The sequence below is a fragment of the Acanthaster planci genome, linkage group LG06 (genome assembly GCF_054643075.1).
Source record: "Acanthaster planci isolate LZ-2023a linkage group LG06, COTS_SCS, whole genome shotgun sequence".
Classification (NCBI taxonomy): Eukaryota; Metazoa; Echinodermata; class Asteroidea; order Valvatida; family Acanthasteridae; genus Acanthaster; species Acanthaster planci.
Genome location: NC_141782.1, coordinates 14,178,398 through 14,200,817, shown reverse-complemented (window position 1 = coordinate 14,200,817; position 22,420 = coordinate 14,178,398). Strand labels below are relative to the sequence as shown.

Sequence of the window (22,420 nt, the reverse complement as noted above, 5' to 3'; positions counted from 1 at the left end):
TAAAAATGAACGATGATCATTGCAGAAAAACCGAGACGACAAGATGATTTTGGATGCGTAAACCAGCACGGTGAAATTATAGTACATGAACATGTGAAGAGGTACATATACACCTTGGAAACTTCACTATAGCAAGGACTCAAGAACAGACCAAGAACCAAATTTGTGGGGGTCAAAATCGTTTTTTTTGGGGGGGGGGGCAAAATTTTCGGATTTCTAATTATACAACCTTCTATTGCTTTTCAGACGGTTGCGGCTACATTTTGGTGCGTGTTATTCTTTTACATGATTTTCAAAGAAGGAAAATTTGATCGACTAGAAAATTGACTTTCATCATTTCCCCTTTCCAAAAGGTTTTTTCCCACATTGCTGATTCGCCCTTTTACCGACTTTAAACCTGCAAACCGTAATCAGTTGCAATTGGCTTCTAAGCAATAAAGCAATAAGAAAGTGAAGCGCTTGACTCTGACCTATGTTTGGGTGAACTTTGCCAGTCATTACCTGTTGGAATGATTCTGCGACAGGTTCAGAAGGTCTGTTTGCCGAAGATACCGAAAGCTATTGAATTTTTTTTTTTTTTTTTTTTTTTTGCGAGAGCTGCGATTGCGCCTTCTCAGTTATTGACGGCCGCCAGCAAGATGCTGTGTTACCTTTTATTTGGCAAGGGTAAGATGGCTGCCGGTGGCGTCAATAGGCTGAACACGGGCACTACGAGTCCTTTTTAAAAAATACATGAATGACGCCCGTGCCTCAGGGAGACATTCCCGTATAAGGTTGTGCACAAAACTTTCCCAATTTTGATAACCCCAATTCCACTTTTCCCTGCGCCTACCACAATTTGTGTTTTGGACCACAATCAACCAATTTTTACTTCATTAAAAATTTGCCTCTTTCTGGGACACGGAACCTTGGGTAGACACTGAAAAGTCTCCTTAAACTGACACATCCCATGGTTGAATAATTACTATAAATTGTTCTTTCGGGCGTTTCTTTTGCTAGAATAACTTACGTTATAGACTAAAAAGAATACGTTTGTTAATCATTACAAATAAAGTAATTGGCGTTTGGTTTACGTAAGACAAACTTTTCATTGCTTGCAGTTGTTGAACCATATTGTCAGAGTTTCCATGGAGGGGTGAATTTTGGAGCACACGCTTTTCGATACTAGTAGCAAGCTAAGATCTCAAACCTCAAAAATATTCCGTTAATAATTCAGGAATAGTAGAGCAATTCATAGGGAAGTAATTAATCTTCATGGAAATTTGCCTGTCCTTGAAAAGTCAAAATCCAACTACGCGTTGTTTCGCCGGGCAATGTGCCTATTATCCATGACACGCTAAATCCGTCTCTTCGTGTAAACTGAAAATGCCACGCGCACCGTTTTGCCCATGGCGCGCTAATTTTGTCTGTTCATGACATAGAGCAACATGTACATGTATATATAAAACAGAACTTAATACAGCTCTATGGTTGGAGAAAACTGAATACCTGTGTGCGTTTTATTTTTGCCCAACTGAACACCTGTCCGCGCTTTCAATAGCAATTAAAGTTTATTTGTCTTTTTGTGAAAAGTTAACTGAAAATGCAACTTGGCCGAAAATTTCCCTCGATTGATTTTAATGATCTCAAAGATTGTAACCATTTGACAAAAAAACCTCGCAAGGCAAGAAAAAGAATTTTAAAAAAATAGGCCAATTTCATCTTCCGCGAAACCTCTGACGATTTGGAGCCTCAAATAGCTAGAATACACAGGTGAAATTACATTGAAGGTATATTTAAAAGATGAAAGTGGACAAGTCTTGGCAACATCATAAGCACCGTTGAATTGAATTACGTTCAATGTTGATGCGGACAGAATGGATTGATTTCAATATAATGATTACTTTAAAATAGTAAGAAACGCATAATCATAAAAAATTATATTGTATGCATTTTGGAATGAACTCTTCGTATCATTTTGAGTCCCCTGACTTTGCATATGCATGTTTTTTTTGTTATGACGGTGTACATTTCTAAAAACGGCTCAAGTCGGGAATAAAAGATATGACCAAAAACGAATTTAAATTGTTGCATTCTTCAAACGAATTGCAGGGAAAGCTAAACTTGGCTTTGCCAGTTGCTTTGATATGAACACATGGAAATCATTTCTAATATAGGTTTTCCCGGTTAATTTAGCACTTTTTTTCATTTACAAGTGCTTAAACGAAAGTTCAATTTAATCTGAGAGGGGTTACTCGCCAAAAACGTTGATTCCAATTTCGAAATACATATGTAACACCACTAGATTTCACTTTCAGAGCACTGTAATTCACGAAAAGAACCATTCTCATCTCTCCAATGTATCGGTTGTTTTTCTTTCGTCTCAATCATGGAACGGCGTTGAATTGGAAAGCAGATTCGTTTTTTTTTTCATTGATTTCACCGATTTAACCATTCAATTTTGTCATCGAATGTACCGTTAAGGTGGTTTGTGCCGTGGGGCAGAATTCTCCACCACTGTCTTTTCGAATATGGTGGCAATGCCGTTTTTCTCGTGCCGAGCCTTCAGGAGTTTTTGAACCAATGTCTTGCCATCATTTTGACACCAATCTCGCGAAATGCCAATTGTTTGGAGGCAGGTTAGCCCAAAATGTGTACTTTTCCCATTGAAGAGCTGAGCGCATAGAGCCAGCAAGTGTAAGGCCATGAACCTTGGGCAGCCACAACAACAATATCAAATCTTTGATTTGATTAAAATTTCACTGATGTAACTAAAATGAGCAGCTTTATAACACTACCAAGTTTTAAAAAACAATCGGGTGTGGAACAGCCGAGTTCAGAAAGCGCCCCTTAGAATGTGTGACTCTGAAAAACGACCGCATCTTTGGGGGTTAAAGGTAGTTGATTCTTTTCAATTGTTGATTGCTAGATAAGAGCAGCAATAGACTGCTATTGATGACGAGCCACCTAGTGGTTCTGTTTGCTGATTTCGTGAAGTTTTTTGTAAAGGTTGAACTTTAATTGCGGGCTCGGACAAACAGCAGGTGAGTAGATGGAAGGGAGGGAGGCGAATTGCGGCAGGTTGGAGATTTTGGTAGAATAAAAATGAACGATGATCACTGCAGAAAAACCGAGACGACAAGATGATTTTGGATGCGTAAACCAACACGGTGAAATTATAGTACATGAACATGTGAAGAGGTACATATACACCTTGGAAACTTCACTATAGCAAGGACTCAAGAACAGACCAAGAACCAAATTTGTGGGGGTCAAAATCGTTTTTTTTTTGGGGGGGGGCAAAATTTTCGGATTTCTAATTATACAACCTTTTATTGCTTTTCAGACGGTTGCGGCTACATTTTGGTGCGTGTTATTCTTTTACATGATTTTCAAAAAAGGAAAATTTGATCGACTAGAAAATTGACTTTCATCATTTCCCCTTTCCAAAACGTTTTTCCCCACATTGCTGATTCGCCCTTTTACCGACTTTAAACCTGCAAACCGTAATCAGTTGCAATTGGCTTCTAAGCAATAAAGCAATAAGAAAGTGAAGCGCTTGACTCTGACCTAGGTTTGGGTGAACTTTGCCAGTCATTACCTGTTGGAATGATTCTGCGACAGGTTCAGAAGGTCTGTTTGCCGAAGATACCGAAAGCTATTGAAATCTTTTTTTTTTTTTTTTTTTTGCGAGAGCTGCGATTGCGCCTTCTCAGTTATTGACGGCCGCCAGCAAGATGCTGTGTTACCTTTTATTTGGCAAGGGTAAGATAGCTGCCGGTGGCGTCAATAGGCTGAACACGGGCACTACGAGTCCTTTTTTAAAAATACATGAATGACGCCCGTGTCTCAGGGAGACATTCCCGTATAAGGTTGTGCACAAAACTTTCCCAATTTTGATAACCCCAATTCCACTTTTCCCTGCGCCTACCACAATTTGTGTTTTGGACCACAATCAACCAATTTTTACTTCATTAAAAATTTGCCTCTTTCTGGGACACGGAACCTTGGGTAGACACTGAAAAGTCTCCTTAAACTGACACATCCCATGGTTGAATAATTACTATAAATTGTTCTTTCGGGCGTTTCTTTTGCTAGAATAACTTACGTTATAGACTAAAAAGAATACGTTTGTTAATCATTACAAATAAAGTAATTGGCGTTTGGTTTACGTAAGACAAACTTTTCATTGCTTGCAGTTGTTGAACCATATTGTCAGAGTTTCCATGGAGGGGTGAATTTTGGAGCACACGCTTTTCGATACTAGTAGCAAGCTAAGATCTCAAACCTCAAAAATATTCCGTTAATAATTCAGGAATAGTAGAGCAATTCATAGGGAAGTAATTAATCTTCATGGAAATTTGCCTGTCCTTGAAAAGTCAAAATCCAACTACGCGTTGTTTCGCCGGGCAATGTGCCTATTATCCATGACACGCTAAATCCGTCTCTTCGTGTAAACTGAAAATGCCACGCGCACCGTTTTGCCCATGGTGCGCTAATTTTGTCTGTTCATGACATGAAGCAACATGTACATGTATATATAAAACAGAACTTAATACAGCTCTATGGTTGGAGAAAACTGAATACCTGTGTGCGTTTTATTTTTGCCCAACTGAACACCTGTCCGCGCTTTCAATAGCAATTAAAGTTTATTTGTCTTTTTGTGAAAAGTTAACTGAAAATACAACTTGGCCGAAAATTTCCCTCGATTGATTTTAATGATCTCAAAGATTGTAACCATTTGACAAAAAAACCTCGCAAGGCAAGAAAAAGAATTTTAAAAAAATAGGCCAAATTCATTCCTCCGCGAAACCTCTGACGATTTGGAGCCTCAAATAGCTAGAATACACAGGTGCAATTACATTGAAGGTATATTTAAAAGATGAAAGTGGACAAGTCTTGGCAACATTATAAGCACCGTTGAATTGAATTACGTTCAATGTTGATGCGGACAGAATGGATTGATTTCAATATAATGATTACTTTAGAATAGTAAGAAACGCATAATCATAAAAAATTATATTGTATGCATTTTGGAATGAACTCTTCGTATCATTTCGAGTCCCCTGACTTTGCATATGCATGTTTTTTTTGTTATGACGGTGTACATTCTTAAAAACGGCTCAAGTTGGGAATAAAAGATATGACCAAAACGAATTTAAATTGTTGCATTCTTCAAACGAATCACGGGGAAAGCTAAACTTGGCTTTGCCAGTTGCTTTGATATGAACACATGGAAATCAATTCTAATATAGGTTTTCCCGGTTAATTTAGCACTTTTTTCATTTACAAGTGCTTAAACGAAAGTTCAATTTCATCAGAGAAGGATTACTCGCCAAAACTGTTGATTCCAATTTCGAAATACATATGTAACACCACTAGACTTCACTTTCAGAGCACTGTAATTCACGAAAAGAACCATTCTCATCTCTCCAATGTATCGGTTGTTTTTCTTTCGTCTCAATCATGGAACGGCGTTGAATTGGAAAGCAGATTCGTTTTTTTTCATTGATTTCACCGATTTAACCATTCAATTTTGTCATCGAATGTACCGTTAAGGTGGTTTGTGCCGTGGGGCAGAATTCTCCACCACTGTCTTTTCGAATATGGTGGCAATGCCGTTTTTCTCGTGCCGAGGCTTCAGGAGTTTTTGAACCAATGTCTTGCCATCATTTTGACACCAATCTCGCGAAATGCCAATTGTTTGGAGGCAGGTTAGCCCAAAATGTGTACTTTTCCCATTGAAGAGCTGAGCGCATAGAGCCAGCAAGTGTAAGGCCATGAACCTTGGGCAGCCACAACAACAATATCAAATCTTTGATTTGATTAAAATTTCACTGATGTAACTAAAATGAGCAGCTTTATAACACTACCAAGTTTTAAAAAACAATCGGGTGTGGAACAGCCGAGTTCAGAAAGCGCCCCTTAGAATGTGTGACTCTGAAAAACGACCGCATCTTTGGGGGTTAAAGGTAGTTGATTCTTTTCAATTGTTGATTGCTAGATAAGAGCAGCAATAGACTGCTATTGATGACGAGCCACGTAGTGGTTCTGTTTGCTGATTTCGTGAAGTTTTTTGTAAAGGTTGAACTTTAATTGCGGGCTCGGACAAACAGCAGGTGAGTAGATGGAAGGGAGGGAGGCGAATTGCGGCAGGTTGGAGATTTTGGTAGAATAAAAATGAACGATGATCACTGCAGAAAAACCGAGACGACAAGATGATTTTGGATGCGTAAACCAACACGGTGAAATTATAGTACATGAACATGTGAAGAGGTACATATACACCTTGGAAACTTCACTATAGCAAGGACTCAAGAACAGACCAAGAACCAAATTTGTGGGGGTCAAAATCGTTTTTTTTTGGGGGGGGCAAATTTTTCGGATTTCTAATTATACAACCTTTTATTGCTTTTCAGACGGTTGTGGCTACATTTTGGTGCGTGTTATTCTTTTACATGATTTTCAAAAAAGGAAAATTTGATCGACTAGAAAACGATAAATTTTCCTTTTTTTGAAAATCATGTAAAAGAATAACACGCACAAAATGTAGCCACAACCGTTGAAACCTGCAAACCGTAATCAGTTGCCATTGGTTTCCAGATAAGCAATAAAGCAATAAGAAAGTGAAGTGCTTGACTCTGACCTAGGTTTGGGTGAACTTTGCCAGTCATTACCTGTTGGAATGATTCTGCGACAGGTTCAGAAGGTCTGTTTGCCGAAGATACCGAAAGCTATTGAAATCTTTTTTTTTTTGCGAGAGCTGCGATTGCGCCTTCTCAGTTATTGACGGCCGCCAGCAAGATGCTGTGTTACCTTTTATTTGGCAAGGGTAAGATGGCTGCCGGTGGCGTCAATAGGCTGAACACGGGCACTACGAGTCCTTTTTAAAAAATACATGAATGACGCCCGTGCCTCAGGGAGACATTCCCGTATAAGGTTGTGCACAAAACTTTCCCAGTTTTGATAACCCCAATTCCACGTTTCCCTGCGCCTACCACAATTTGTGTTTTGGACCACAATCAACCAATTTTTACTTCATTAAAAATTTGCCTCTTTCTGGGACACGGAACCTTGGGTAGACACTGAAAAGTCTCCTTAAACTGACACATCCCATGGTTGAATAATTACTATAAATTGTTCTTTCGGGCGTTTCTTTTGCTAGAATAACTTACGTTATAGACTAAAAAGAATACGTTTGTTAATCATTACAAATAAAGTAATTGGCGTTTGGTTTACGTAAGACAAACTTTTCATTGCTTGCAGTTGTTGAACCATATTGTCAGAGTTTCCATGGAGGGGTGAATTTTGGAGCACACGCTTTTCGATACTAGTAGCAAGCTAAGATCTCAAACCTCAAAAATATTCCGTTAATAATTCAGGAATAGTAGAGCAATTCATAGGGAAGTAATTAATCTTCATGGAAATTTGCCTGTCCTTGAAAAGTCAAAATCCAACTACGCGTTGTTTCGCCGGGCAATGTGCCTATTATCCATGACACGCTAAATCCGTCTCTTCGTGTAAACTGAAAATGCCACGCGCACCGTTTTGCCCATGGCGCGCTAATTTTGTCTGTTCATGACATAGAGCAACATGTACATGTATATATAAAACAGAACTTAATACAGCTCTATGGTTGGAGAAAACTGAATACCTGTGTGCGTTTTATTTTTGCCCAACTGAACACCTGTCCGCGCTTTCAATAGCAATTAAAGTTTATTTGTCTTTTTGTGAAAAGTTAACTGAAAATACAACTTGGCCGAAAATTTCCCTCGATTGATTTTAATGATCTCAAAGATTGTAACCATTTGACAAAAAAACCTCGCCAGGCAAGAAAAAGAATTTTAAAAAAATAGGCCAATTTCATCTTCCGCGAAACCTCTGACGATTTGGAGCCTCAAATAGCTAGAATACACAGGTGCAATTACATTGAAGGTATATTTAAAAGATGAAAGTGGACAAGTCTTGGCAACATCATAAGCACCGTTGAATTGAATTACGTTCAATGTTGATGCGGACAGAATGGATTGATTTCAATATAATGATTACTTTAAAATAGTAAGAAACGCATAATCATAAAAAATTATATTGTATGCATTTTGGAATGAACTCTTCGTATCATTTTGAGTCCCCTGACTTTGCATATGCATGTTTTTTTTGTTATGACGGTGTACATTTCTAAAAACGGCTCAAGTCGGGAATAAAAGATATGACCAAAAACGAATTTAAATTGTTGCATTCTTCAAACGAATTGCAGGGAAAGCTAAACTTGGCTTTGCCAGTTGCTTTGATATGAACACATGGAAATCATTTCTAATATAGGTTTTCCCGGTTAATTTAGCACTTTTTTTCATTTACAAGTGCTTAAACGAAAGTTCAATTTAATCTGAGAGGGGTTACTCGCCAAAAACGTTGATTCCAATTTCGAAATACATATGTAACACCACTAGATTTCACTTTCAGAGCACTGTAATTCACTAAAAGAACCATTCTCATCTTTCCAATGTATCGTTTGTTTCGTTGAATTGGAAAGCAAGTTAGTTTTTTATCATTCATTTTACCGATTTAACCATTCAAATTTGTCATAGAATGTACCGTTAAGGTGGTTTGAATTAGAGGTTATTTGGACGTCATTTTTGTTGCGATTCAACATTAACTAGAAAGAATAGGCCGAACAAATCAAACACAATAAATTACATGACTCACTGTTTTTTTTACATTCTCTTGTTGATTAGATTAAGTGCCAACGCTTTGTATACAAATTTATATCATTGACGAAATCGAATGATTAAAACAGTAAAATGAATGACAAAAAACGAAACTGCTTTTCCCATTCAACGCCATACCAGGAGTGAGACGGACATAACGATACATAAAACAACCAAGAATGGTTCTTTTCGTGAATTACGGTATTCTGAAAGTGATATCTAGTGGTGTTATTTCGAGATTGGAATCAATATTTAGGGCGAGTAACCATTATTTTGACGAAATTAAACTTTCGTTTAAGCACTCTTTAACCTGTAGATTGACGGATGTGAACACTCGTGGAAGCAGTGTCTATAATTATGAATTGTTCATGGATTGTTTTACAGGATTTCCTTCACATATCTGATATCAGTGTCAGCCAGTTTCTCCCTCATCTTTGACTTGACCAGAGCAATGTCCTCCTCAGAATACTCCTTTATTGCTTCGTTGCTCAAACCTGGAAAAGAAGGGGTGGAGAAAAGTAAACGTTCTGTAAAATTGAGTATAAGTAAGGCATGGAAAGATAAGTTTGATTTTAGTGTTAAATGAATATTATTAATTAAGCGAGTTCTTAGAGTTAAATGAGCCTGATCAAACCGATAAGCCAACTGCACATTCATTTAATGGGCGTTTTAGTTTGCAGGCTCCAGACAAAAACTAACTTTGTCATTTGGAGCTTTCCAAATGAATTAACACATATACATGTACACTTTGAACCCATAGATCCTGTCTCTCGATTTGCCAAAATGGAGTTTACGCAATGATTGCAATTTGTACTTTTTTTAATTGTATTCGTGCGCGCTTTCAGTAGTCAAAGTATTCCAGGCTACGATCAGTAAGAGAGTGCAGCGCAAAGTCTAAGCCATTTGTCAAAACCGGTGCTTCGTCCATGTTTCGTCTTTAATAATAATAATGATAATATAATTCATTTAAAGTGCGCATTTCCATAATACATGTTGAAAAGCGCACGACAAGTAAAATAAGAAAGGAGTAATAATTAGTTTCCATAAAATGACATAAATACATTAATTAATATTAAAGACTATTTATGATTCCATTAAAAACATTAATTTCAAATAAAACTATAGTCATCACACAATACTCTATCTAAAACCAACTATATCCAAAAAGTTACACAGTTACGACTATACTCAACTTTACATTGAGAGAACATAACAGTTATTTACGGAGTGTGGAAATGCTGCAGATTTCAAGTAAGTTGATTTTGACTGTTGACATGGCATCCAAAAATGTTTATCAACTTTTTAAAATATTAGCTTGTTAGGTTTGTTAGAAGACGAGTCCAATACACCCTGAGCGTTCCAGGAGCATAGAATGATGGTTGCTACATTGTGTTTAGCCAAATATAGCGTCACTCTCGAAAAAGCTCACAAAGAAATCCCTGTTTGTTTTTGTTCCCTCAAACGTCGCCCCCCCTCCCCAAAAAGTGGTTCTATATCCACACTAAAACCACAGTATACTTGCTAGGGATAATCTGTTTACTCTGAAACGGAGACAAATCGTTACACAAACTGAATTCTTGCAGGAAATAATCATACCTTTGTTAATGAGAGTTCCCACACCAGTGCCCTTGTTTGGTTGCGCCTCTGCCTCCATGGCTCTCATGACCTCCAAGGACGATCGCTCTTGAATCATGTCGAGTTGGTCCGCGGACAATGGGATTTCCAAGAAGTTAGCTATGGAAGTGACGGTTTGTCGAAAATTCTTGGCAAAAAAACAACAAAAACAAGGTTCTTGAAACTTCAACAAGGTTCTTGAAACTATGACTTGTCAAAGAACGCACAAGAGTTGTAATTAAATTAACTGCGAGTTAAATATTGACCACAGGCCATATTTAATAGTTCGACATTCACCCAAATCGTGTCTTAACAGGGAGACAGCTATTCGCACCAGGGTTGTGTATTAAATCTGTGTTTGTTTGTTTGTTTGTTTGTTTGTTTGTTTGTTTGTTTGTTTGTTGGGGTGTTGGGGTGTTTGTTTGTTTGTTTGTTTGTTTGTTTGTTTGTTTGTTGGGGTGTTTGTTGGGTTGTTTGTTGGGGTGTTGGGGTGTTTGTTTGTTTGTTGGGTTGTTGGCTTATTTATTTGTTTGTTGGTTAGTTTGTTTGCACTACAAACCAGGAGACTGTAGGTTTGAACCTAGCCCTAGCTGTCTGTGGATTTCATTGCAGGCTCTCCAACAACAGCCAGCGACGCGGAGCTCTCGCGACGGCAGTGTACATTCTTCCTTGTCGTCCTTATGCACAGAGCGCTGCATCATGGGCTCTTTGTTCGACCCACTGCTGTTACAGGCCAATCTCAATGGGCGGTTCAAGGGCAAATTTTTCGGAGAGGTGGGGTGTTTTTTTCGGGGGGCAAAGAACATGGATTTTTTGTTGAACCTTTTTATTGCCTTATGAGGATTTAGGCTATACTTCGCAGCTTTTCACTCGCTTTTGGAAGCATGGGAAATTAAATAGACCCACTAATTACTTTTCTCTTATTAAGCGGGGCAGAGGCTCCTGAGGGGGAACGACCCTTGTCAGACCCCCGGATCCGCCCTTGGACGTCGGGAAGAACAAATGCCTTTCACGATTTTTTTTTTCAAAAAGGGAAATGCGTCATACAGCTATAGGTCCAGAAAGCTTTGTGGATTATTTGCTGCATGTACCCGCAGTGCGCACGTGCAAACGTGAAATCGCATTGCTGTTATCTGCTGCAGCAAATTCTAATTGAAAGTGAACTAAAATTATTGTTATTTCTGGTAACGACGCCAAGGATTCGAACCCGGACCGCAGAGGTGGAAGGCGAGGAAAGAACCACTACGCCAACCTGACTCCTAAAAGCAAAAGTAATCTATAATTCATAAGAGATAAAGGGTGCTTACTTCTTTCAGATCTTCGTAGTAGACAAAGAGAAGGTTTTTTTGATGTCGTCTTTCCCAATAACTTCTGACATAATTCTGCCATACACAGTTACCTGAAATTTGTTGAAACCACAAACTAATAATAATCGAACTGATATCCTATGCTTTCTCTTCCGTTGTAAACTTGTTTTCTAAATTCAAACTTTTTTATATTATTTTTAGTAAGTAAATTGCAAATTGTCATTGGCGTAATTTTTGTCGGGGGTGGGGGTTTGGGAAAGGGGGTTGTAATTTGACATGAAAATTTGAAAAGCTGGGGTTTTACACAACAGTGACTCTATATAGTGGTCAATGTTCATGACATTAATGTGCATCTGTAATATGTATAAAATGGCATATTTATGGCTTTTTAAACATGTTTTTCCTTTTTTGAGTGATATTGAATGCATTTTAGTCGTTAAAAGGCTGATAACTTCTTCACAATGCACTTTGGTTTTTGTTCTCATCACGAGAAAGTCGAGAGATGATGCGATAGCCTCCCCCCCGTCAAAAAGTGGAGGCTAGGGATAGATAACCTTCTGCCCCAACCTCGGATTTGACACCACAACGCAAACTGACGTTCTATACAAGCGGAAATCGATGTTAGTTTTTGAAGGTAGTACACAGCTTAGTTATTACCACAAAAAATGTACTTTTCCTCATGGGCGTAAATCCTGGGGTGTGGGTGGGGGTGTATATCCCCTGCACTTTTTTTGGGGGGGTGGCTATTGAATCATCCCCTGACTTTCTCGTGGTGAGAAAAAAAATTAAAGCAGCATGTGGTCGTAGGGAAGTTTGAACAATTCTTTTTTCAGACTTCCAAACAAAAATGTCCTCAATGGCACTCAAAAAGGGAGAATAATAATAGTCATAACAATGCTCCATGCATACTGATAGAGAAATATGCTTGAACGTATCTGTATCATAAACATCGCCCCCTAAATAGTGTCATATGTTGTCAGCCCCCCGCCCCTGCCATTTTCAAATTTCCAAAGCTGGGCAAGTCACCCCCCCATCCCCCATTCCCTAATTTCCGGCACAAAAATTACGCCACGGGTGTACCTGAAATCATTATTGAAGATTTCATTTTGTGTCGTCGAATGACGAACTGAAAAGGCTTCAACGGTTTAAGAAACTTAATACCACATCTTGTCACTGTGTCAAGGGGTATATGATTAGCATAGGGTCATTATTAACGTTAGTTTGAGTTGGTCAATCTGGAAAAACTGCATCACGTAAAAGCGACTCATTTCTGTAAATAGGTGCAAAATGATGTTTTTTTAAAAAGTAATGTCATCAAAATGAAATTTATCTCGTGGAAACAAATAGCAATATTTGTGATGTTTTCTTTGCAGTTAACTACAACTTATCGCAGCGACCACGAAATAGAAAGAAAAATATCTAACATCAGATTTACTTTTGCAGTCATTAATATTTTTTCAGATGTTGATACACTTTTCATTATCCATGCAATGTTTGCAATTTTATTTTGTCACTCCAAAACATCAGTTTTCAAAGTCTTTCTTCGAATTTGGCTAATACTGGCCACCAACGTGTTGAACAGCACACGACAGTTAAGTTCACGAAAAACAAAATGCGCTGTTTCATCACAAGGAGTGATCATGAGATCTCATAAAATACCTTTCTATGTAAATTCCGTCATAAAAACTATTTAAAAATCTTATAAACAACTTGGCTGTTTATTACAAAATAAGTCCAGAAGAAAGTGTTCGACAGGGGCAATAACTGCACATGAACACTTTGGCTACACAGCCTAATAAAAGCAACTGCGCAAGCGTTAAATTTGCTGTTTTCAGCTCATACCAAGCACCAACGATGGCATGAATATTCAGCTTCCTATACTACCGTACACAACGTTTTAAGGACACAGATTACCAGCGAAATATTGCGGCGAAATTGGTTGTGAAACAGGTGGTGCGTAGCAAACATTCGCTGCACTCCGGCTACGGATGTACCGGGCATGCCAGAAAGCGGTAATTGGCCAGATGTTATAGCACGGGCAGTTCAAACTCCTGTTTGCTTCCTCAATGATATAATTAACCCGCCTTAACCCTTGGATCGGGGTTGCCACACAGGCCGATACATGTTCGACTTTTTGTAATGGTTGTCCAATCATGGCTGGGAGAAGTAAAATTAAGCACACAGCGGGAGCGGATGTTGTATAAAGTGCATACATAGTCGTGCGAAAGGCTGAAAAACGGTACGCAAAGTAAGTAGAGCGTAGGAGTTTGCGCTAAATCACAACAAAACTTACCGTACATTCGCTCATCCACAGCATTCTCCAGAAATGAAGAAAACGACATTGGTTCAGTGAGTATACTTTGAATTAGCTTGAACAGAGACATAGACGTGTCGAAGGGGTTTCTCAGCATGAAGAGAATCTATACAGATAAAAATAATTAAGAAACAACTACCTGGTAAATTTCAAACGCACAATTACACTAAAGGAATCGCCCATGTCCCATTTTCACGGAAAAATCATACGTATACTGTTGTGGATAAAACGTGTGTTTGTTTTCTGTTTCGGGCGCTCTTGTTATTCTAAAACTAGGCCTTACCATTCACGTAGTGGAAAAGCCATTTTGAGGTATTGCTTGTCAACAAATTTCGATATCTTTGATCTTTGTACAATATTTTAAGATGCAATTTGAGTGAGGAGCAGTGGCGTAATTCTGTGTTGAGGGGATGGGGGAAGGTTCCCACAAGTATACATATGTAAGGGTGTGTGCACTTATACATGCCAGTGGGGCCTTGTGGGTACCGGAACAATGGGACGTACCCCACAAGGCCAGTTTTTACCTTGTGGAAAATTGGTACGCCACAAGAATTTCACGAAACTGATATTTGGAAATAACTCAAAATGGGGAAATTTTTGATGGGTTAAAATCCGTCGCAAATTGAAGTGTTTTATATAAGGGACATAGGGTCGAAATTTCAACCCAGGAAACTGATTCTGGTTTAAATTGGTGTGATTTGAAATTTTTTGCGTGTTGTGTGGGAGTTTTGTACACGAGAACAAAGGAAATAACCCACAAGTATAGCTGTGTAAGGATGAGTTTGTTTCTGCATTCAGTAAGGGACCCTGAACAATAGAGGACAATAAGGTCCCCGATTGACAGAGGGCCCCCGATGGACAACTGTGTACAAAACATATGGGTGGTCTTCAAAAAAGTTAAAGTACAAACAAAAGAGGAACAATAAGGGGTCCCCGATTGCAGGTAAATACACACTTGTGTGTATGTGTGTGTTGGCGGGGGGGGGGTATATGACTTGCCCTGCCATGGAAGTATGATGTTCTGGATAAAGATGTACATTTGTAATGTGTCAAATTCATGCAGAAGTTTACATCAGAATGGCATATATGTGCCCTTTTAAAAATAATTTTCCCTTTTTAGTGATATTGCAAAACAACTCAGTGGTTGGGAAATCCTGTAAATTTTTAACAATCCGCATAAATTGTTTTTAAAAAAGTGTGTGGGGGGGTATATACCCCCATCACCCAAGGATTTGCGACCATGATGGTAATAAGGCTTCTCCACATCATGCAGATTTTAGAGATTCGGATTGTTGTGTAGTGGAGCCATTCAGGTTTTGTACGTCTCTTATTTGGCCTGTTGATCTCACTGATCTCTATACACTGGATGGTCAACTCAGCAGTTACTGCCTATGTGTAAATTGAAGTGACCGCGCGGCCATCGTAGAATATTACATTACAATGGCCTCCAACTTCAGTCCATTCACTATAAGTGCATGCACGGCGCTAAAGCCGATGACTTGGAAAATGCCATTGTGCGGAATAGCCTAAGATGGCCGCGAAGTCGCTTCAATTCCCAGAACAAAGCTGCGTGTGTGTTGTTTAGAGATCAGTGGTTGATCTCCACGTGACGTTGCACATTCGTGTGACCAATTGCTAACGCGACTGGACTTAAATGTTCGAGTCCATCGTTTGGATTTTTCATCACAAAATACATACGTATAAGCATGGCCATCTACAAAGTATAACTAGACTAGTACAGCAAAGTTGAGGAAATCGAACTCTTGCAGTGTAAGATTTTGCAGGCCTGTTTAAATACATCAATTGTCAGAATTATCTTGTTCCAGAGACCAGACATGTGATATAGTCTGTATTGCTGATCGGCTTTGGTGAACTGAATCAAGATTACTCACGTTAGTCAATGAAATGGTGAACAGGAGACTATGTGTCCATTGAAGCTGATACAGGAGTCAGTGACAAACGGCGGACAGCTCGATCGGAACCCTTCATACCAAAATCTGTGCAACCCATAAGTACCATTTCTTAGCTGTGCTTGGTACGGTTGTCGGTGCTTACGTTTTGTACGCATAGAGATTTCTATTTTTTTCTAACCACATTATGTAAAGTTTTTTTCTACGGCAGGGGCGTAGGCTATCCAGCAAGTTGCCCCCCGCCGGTTAATTTTTATTTTTTATTTTTTTTTTACAAATAATACTTCTTTGATGAGTAGGGAAGAAAGTAATCGGTATACTTATCAACTATATTTTAACATCAAACCCTTCAAGGCTAAAGGATGGATATGCCACTGCTCTACGGTAAGAATGCCTTTTGTTGTGCTTACGGCCTTCATGAAATACGTGGGAGCCTTTGCTAGCGTAAAATAATAGGCCAATTTCACATTGTGACGTAGTACCTTGACCCCTTCGGTATTCCAGAATGACTTTGGCAGGTGTGTGGCAGGAGCATGGGTAGATATGACTCTTGGACGATCAGTAGGCATCTCGGCCACAAGGTGGTAACCCATGCGTCGAGGAGCATTGGGATCAGTTATAGCAGATATCAGTAGCATCTCAAAAGGTCGATCCCTGAGAAAGTTGGGGTTATCAAAGCCCAAAAGAAGGTTGATAATCCGTGACATCCAGTGAGAACCTTGGGGTGCAAATCCACATAGAAGATAATCTTACAATTAATAATCTGCACACTCTGCCCAATAGCTTTCACCACTCCACTCATTCTTGGCGTGAAATAACGGTGGATCTGTCGCTTTAAATTTATTAGATGTTGGCATTGGTCACTAGTCAGCGTCACGCTGACCCCCCCCCCAAAGCCACATCTGTTTAGCTATAGTCTGCAGGGTTCACTATTGAGCCTGAAAAAGTTGACCCCTAATAACGTGTTTCCGGAACCCTTGAATAGTAAAAATAACGTGCAAAATTTTTGTAATTTTTAATTCCGTTTTCTTTCTTTTTTGTGGCTTCTTAATATTTTATCTCCGGAAAAGCCTTTGTTAATAACCTTGCACAGATCGGAATGGCTACTATGGGGATCCAATTTTTTGTAATTACGTAATTAAAATTTTTTTCGGCCAAATGCAAAAACTTCCTGTTAATTTGTATCTATGTAGATGCTGAACAGCCTAGTTTAGTCACCTTTAATTATTTCCCACCTTAATAATTTAGGAAATCTGAAAAAACTACCGGTACCCGACCAGAAAGAAAAATAGTGCCAAACACTAATTTTGCGCTTCAGAAAATCTAACAAATACATGTTAATTTTTGGTACTTCGGTGTACTAGTATAATTTGCAAGAGAAAATACTTAAAAAACATTTTGTCGTGATTCATTGCTAAAATGTAAAATCAAAACAGGAAACCAAGCTATGTTGTACTGTTTTACTTGAAATAAATTTACAGGTATGGTCAGCTGAGTTACACAAGATGTAAAGGCCAGCCCAACTGAATCTAGAACCAACCAGCTAACGGTGGGCAAGTCTTTGCGATGCGTTATACATTCTCGTTTTTGCCTAAGTGTGAAAACAAACGTGCACAAACACAAAGACCTATAGGGACAATAATGCCGGGTGTGAAGGTCATCGATGAGATCATTTCTTTACGGATGTCCGCCGGGCAATTTCTCCACACTATTACTTCAAGACCACAAAGACAAACTTCCGACTTGGAGTGATTCCTGGGGTAGTTTCTATTAGAAATGATTCTTTGGAAAATTACATAACACGATTGGGTTACCCATAGCAAAATCCTCAGAGGCGGGCAGCGTAAGGGTCCCGGATGCTCGCTGCGTGACCTTCTGCTTATAGAGGTAGGAAAACATTACGTAGGTCAAGGAGCTGTCCCTCAGGCCATGTTCAAAACGATGGTAATTATGATTATATACGTACCACTCCTGGCAGGACTTGCTATACATATATCAGTTGGACGGGCTTGGAAGGCTTCAATTTCCCCCCAACATTCGGGAGGAATTACGGTCGAGTTAAACACGGAACCGTTGTATTCGTACCATAGTTTTTTATTAGTCCACGATATGCTCCTGGACGTACGCTCTGCCATTCTTCACACTACTATAATCCAAACTGTCTCGTAAAGGCGCCTATTTTTGTGTGATGTAGCAGGCTGGACTTTTAACAGACACTTGTCACTAGATTGCACTGTACACCCACTTTATGCACATGGGATGTGTGCAGGAGCAAGAAATAGCGTGTTTGTGATAATGTTCGCTCTAGTTGGCTGGTTTATTGACCTATCAATGATAACTTGTAGGGTATAGTGACTGTAAAAATAGAGTATGAAGAAAGACATTTTATCGACCTTAGCGATAAAATTCATTGTACTCTGGGAAAAGAAAACATGTTTGTGCCGAGTGTAGATTGTATTATAACAATACCCAATGTTTGTTATCAAACAAGAGAGATTATCAAATCGTCTTGAAACCTTTTCACAAACTTGAAACGTGTTCTGCATTGGAAAAATCAAATATTGTCACAATACTATTTCTTGTTTTGAGTCTATGCTATTACTTTACTGTAGTGTTTGTTGGCAATTTTCACAAGTCATATTATTTAAATTTGTTTTTAAAACATCCACTGAAAGGACATTACGATGATGTCACCAAGTGAATTAACAGGGTTTTTAAACAATAGCTGAACTGTTTTCCCAAAGACGTTGAACGCGTTCCGGTTTGTTCTTCCGTTCCGGCTTACATTTTGGCCAATCTGAATGACGTCAGACATTGTACATTCAGAGACCATTGTGATCTTTGGTCCCTGAAAAATATCTAAATGTCTATCTCAATATCCAGATAAGCCTTCTATAGAATGGCGCGACTAAATTTGTTAATACTCTCTGGAACCACTACAGGTATTAGCCTTTGTTTTCAACCTCTCTAATGATCTAATGACATATGGTTAAATCAAATCAAAATTGAAGTAATCACATTTTAAATTTGTAGGTACCATACTATCGTACCTTATACCATTTTCAAAGGGACTTGCAGGCACGCTAGTGTACGCAGTGTGTCTCATCTCAAAAGGAAGCCACTATAGGTACGTCAACTGGCGTACCGTTCACTGTGTTTGGCAGAACCTTGTAGTATGATAATTGCCATACCAATCACCATGTTGGAAAGGTTACGGTTCAATTACTTTACCAATCCCGGTAACGAAAACAAGTTTGGACGTATGCTAATCGGCGTACCGATCACTGTCTTCCAATGAAGCATGTGGGGACGCCAATTGGCCACCACTCACCAACTTAGAAGGAAACTTGTTGGTACGCCAATTGGCGTACCGTTCTCCAACTTAGAAGGAAACTTGTACGTACGCCAATGGGCGTACCGCTCACCAACTTAGAAAGAAACTTGTAGGTTTGGCGTACCGATCACCATTTTGGAAAGAAGCTTATGGTTTAATAATTCTATCATTTCCAGTTGTGAAGACAGATTTACAAACAGTGTATTGCTCACCATGTTGGAAGGAAACGTGTTGGTACGCCAAGGGGCCTACCGCTCAACATTTAAAATTTACACCACTATGAGCATAGAAGTAGTATTTGTAGTACTGATCGTTCTATTTACAATTTTATGAAATGTTTTTTCAGCTTTCCTGTTTTAGCATAAAGACATATGTTTCTGAGAAATAGAGTTGTTTGTATTTACACTGGGACAAGCTTTGTTGAAATGCTGCAAGTAGCGAGTAATGTTGGGTTTTTTTGCAGTACGTAATGCTCTTTCACTACATTAAACTCAATTTCTTGGTATTGTGTTCCGAAGAGCAGGTTTTACATTTGTTTGAATGAATTCCACAGTGTTTTGTCATTTTACCTCTGAAAATGAAATCTTTGAAGAAGGACTTCTAAGTGCCTAACATTTTTGTATTGAATAATGAGCTATAGACATTTCCAATAAAACCAAATTAGTTCCAATCATGTTGTGTGTTGAAATTCGAAGGGCACCTGTCGTGTGATAGTAGCGTCTAGGCGAAATGGGGTGGAGCAATGAGCCAGAACGAAGATCCAGAGATTTCCAATCATTGCGGGGGGCAGCCCGCCAGATTCATTGGCCATTCAGCTCCACGGGTTTATTAGGTCAATGCGAGTGAGCTGATCAGCAGCATGCGTCGCTCATGCTTCGCCAGCCACTTTCGTCGCAGCTTCGAGCGATCAAACCACGTGGATTGTACCTTACCCACCTCCTCCGCCATACAGATCTGAATCGGCGATAGGCATTGATGAAACTGTCGGTATCGAGAGAATGGGCTACTTCGAGGTGAACTGCACGCATCGACAAACATGTAAAAATACACCCGTACCGCTTAACATGACTTCGGCCCTGCTTAACTAAGATAGGACCAAAGTAGTCGACACCTACGGATGTAAACGGTGGATCATCTGGTGTTACTCTAGCTGCCGGTAAGTCAGCCATGAACTGCTGTCTTAATGGAGCATTTCTCCTCTTGCACTCGAAACAGTTGCCAATGATACGTCTAACAGTTGCACCACCTCTACACAGTGGTTTAGGATGCAGACATTTGTAAAAAAAAAATTCTTGAGTTTATGCTTTTTTTCTGTTCAGTGGTATCTAATAAAATTATTTTTGCTCTTGAAACGTTTTCATCCATGATATTTCTTGTATAATTCACTATTTTTCGTAATGATGACTTTCTTGTTCTGGGTTGGACATTTTACAGTGGGAACTTTCATGCAACATTAAAACCCCTGTTTTCTATTAGATAATCTAATATCTAGTAATAAACCTTTACGTTATTTTGTAGCCTATTTAACACTCTTTCAGATGATGTGACCTTTGATGTGAAATATCTAGTTGAAAGTGCAAAAATTCGCTGCAACTTGGAATGGTAAATTATGTCGCAGTTTTCAAATTAGCTTAATATACTCACCAATGTCTTTGATGATACATACTTAAAATCGGCCATTAACGGCCATGGCGAAAATGTTTACTTTATTCATAAATTGGTAAATTGATGTTTTAGCTACAAAGATAATCAAGCGGAAAATTGCCGCAATTCATCGTTGTGCCGAAAAAAATAATTTTGTGAGCAGTCCTCGGCCGGAATTAACGCGCGTTGACGAAGAAATAAACAGCGCCCTCTGATGCCGACATTCGTACAACACATTGCACGGGATCGCTATCGCGCGTTCAACGTCGTCGCTACAGCTAGACAGGAACCAGCTTCGTTTTAAGAGAGCAATTGTCTCGGAAAACGACCCAAGAAGATAATTTGACTGACGTCTTTCATCGTTTATGGCCGAAATCCGACCCAGTAGTGCGCTCCTTTCGTTACACCAACAACTGTACATACTGCGACGGGGATCATCATGTTCGCTCCTGCCCCAAGAAAATGACAGATTTCGGAGTCCACATCTAAGACAAACATTTTAATTCATTCCTCATCTAGATAACCTACTCTGACAGGTAACATTTTATATATTGTTTCCTGGAGAAAAGATCAGCTGGAGGAAATATCACAGCGATATTTATTTACGTGGGCCTGCTCGGTTTGAAAGAAATTAAAATAATCAACATACCTTGTTACTTTTGCTATTGGGTCATTCCACAAAGTTGAGACACACTTTGTGACGGTGTTCCTTGTTACATCCGCAACCTTAAACATATTTTTCCAGCATGTGGATTCGAAATTGACATTGATATAAATTTTGCAAGGTTCTTGCAGGTTGTGCTTTATCCTTGCATAGTAATATGAGTTAACTCTGTGGTAATGTAAAAATAACAGGCTGTAAGGGTTGTTTATGTAACAAGGGACACTGTCACAAAGCGTGTCTCAACTTCGTGGAATGACCCTATTATTTCATTTAGAGACCACTCAGCGAAACAGAGAACAAGATACAGCAATAAACTTACACTTCTGTAAGAACAGCTCAGAGAACACAAAAGTATGTTTTGTTCTTGTTTTGCAACGATTTTTCCTTATTTTGTGATGAAACACATTTTGCCACTTTTGATATCAAATAACGTGACTATCCGTTTGTAATGCGTGAAACATCCACGAAGCAAATTGTGGCACGCGAGAGACATTTCTTCAGAAAACCTTGTCAACAGAGGGCGCTGTCGTTTACTCACGACGGACGATTTTGGCGAGCTTTTTCCATATCGCGTCTCAGAAACACCTTCCTTCGTCTAACTTGAGTACCCGGCAGACTCTAAATAACTTCCAAATACCTTTGTAATTGTTATTATAAATGTATGTCGAAGTATTTCGACTGTATTCTCTGATGTCCGGGTCAGGTACGATTTTAAACCACTGTGCTCTAACGACCCAGAAATTCTCCCTCAACGACGACCATGTCATTCCGACACCAGAGTGACCAACCTGTAAGTGATGGTGTATGATGATGAGATCTGTGACCTTGTGATTACTGGGAAGATCAAGACAGGATTAAGCTTCTGAAATGAAGAAACTCGTCTTTTGGCCTTCCTTCCGTTGGACACACTGTTTTGCCTTTATGAGAGAAGAGCTTCTATCTCTTC

At 39.1% G+C, this 22,420-nt stretch overlaps 1 protein-coding gene and 1 long non-coding RNA gene across 2 annotated transcripts in view; one reads left to right on the top strand and one right to left on the bottom strand.

The window, feature by feature from the left end:
• Window positions 1-950: 950 nt before the first annotated feature.
• Window positions 951-18,401, bottom strand: LOC110988395 (sulfotransferase 1B1-like). The gene is made up of 7 exons (XM_087137542.1): window positions 17,799-18,401; window positions 16,315-16,550; window positions 13,902-14,028; window positions 11,609-11,700; window positions 10,284-10,449; window positions 6,549-9,181; window positions 951-3,476 (listed from the first exon to the last, which is right to left on the bottom strand). The coding sequence occupies exons 1-6, from the start codon at window positions 17,965-17,967 to the stop codon at window positions 9,066-9,068; spliced, it is 906 nt and encodes a 301-aa protein (XP_086993668.1). The 5' UTR covers window positions 17,968-18,401; the 3' UTR covers window positions 951-3,476; window positions 6,549-9,065.
• A 1,591-nt stretch (window positions 18,402-19,992) lies between these two features.
• The window catches only part of LOC110988398 (uncharacterized), a 28,769-nt gene continuing 26,341 nt past the window's right edge, over window positions 19,993-22,420 (top strand). Inside the window, exon 1 of the long non-coding RNA XR_015425585.1 lies at window positions 19,993-20,322. This is a non-coding gene — a long non-coding RNA (uncharacterized LOC110988398). The remainder of the gene's footprint in view (window positions 20,323-22,420) is intronic.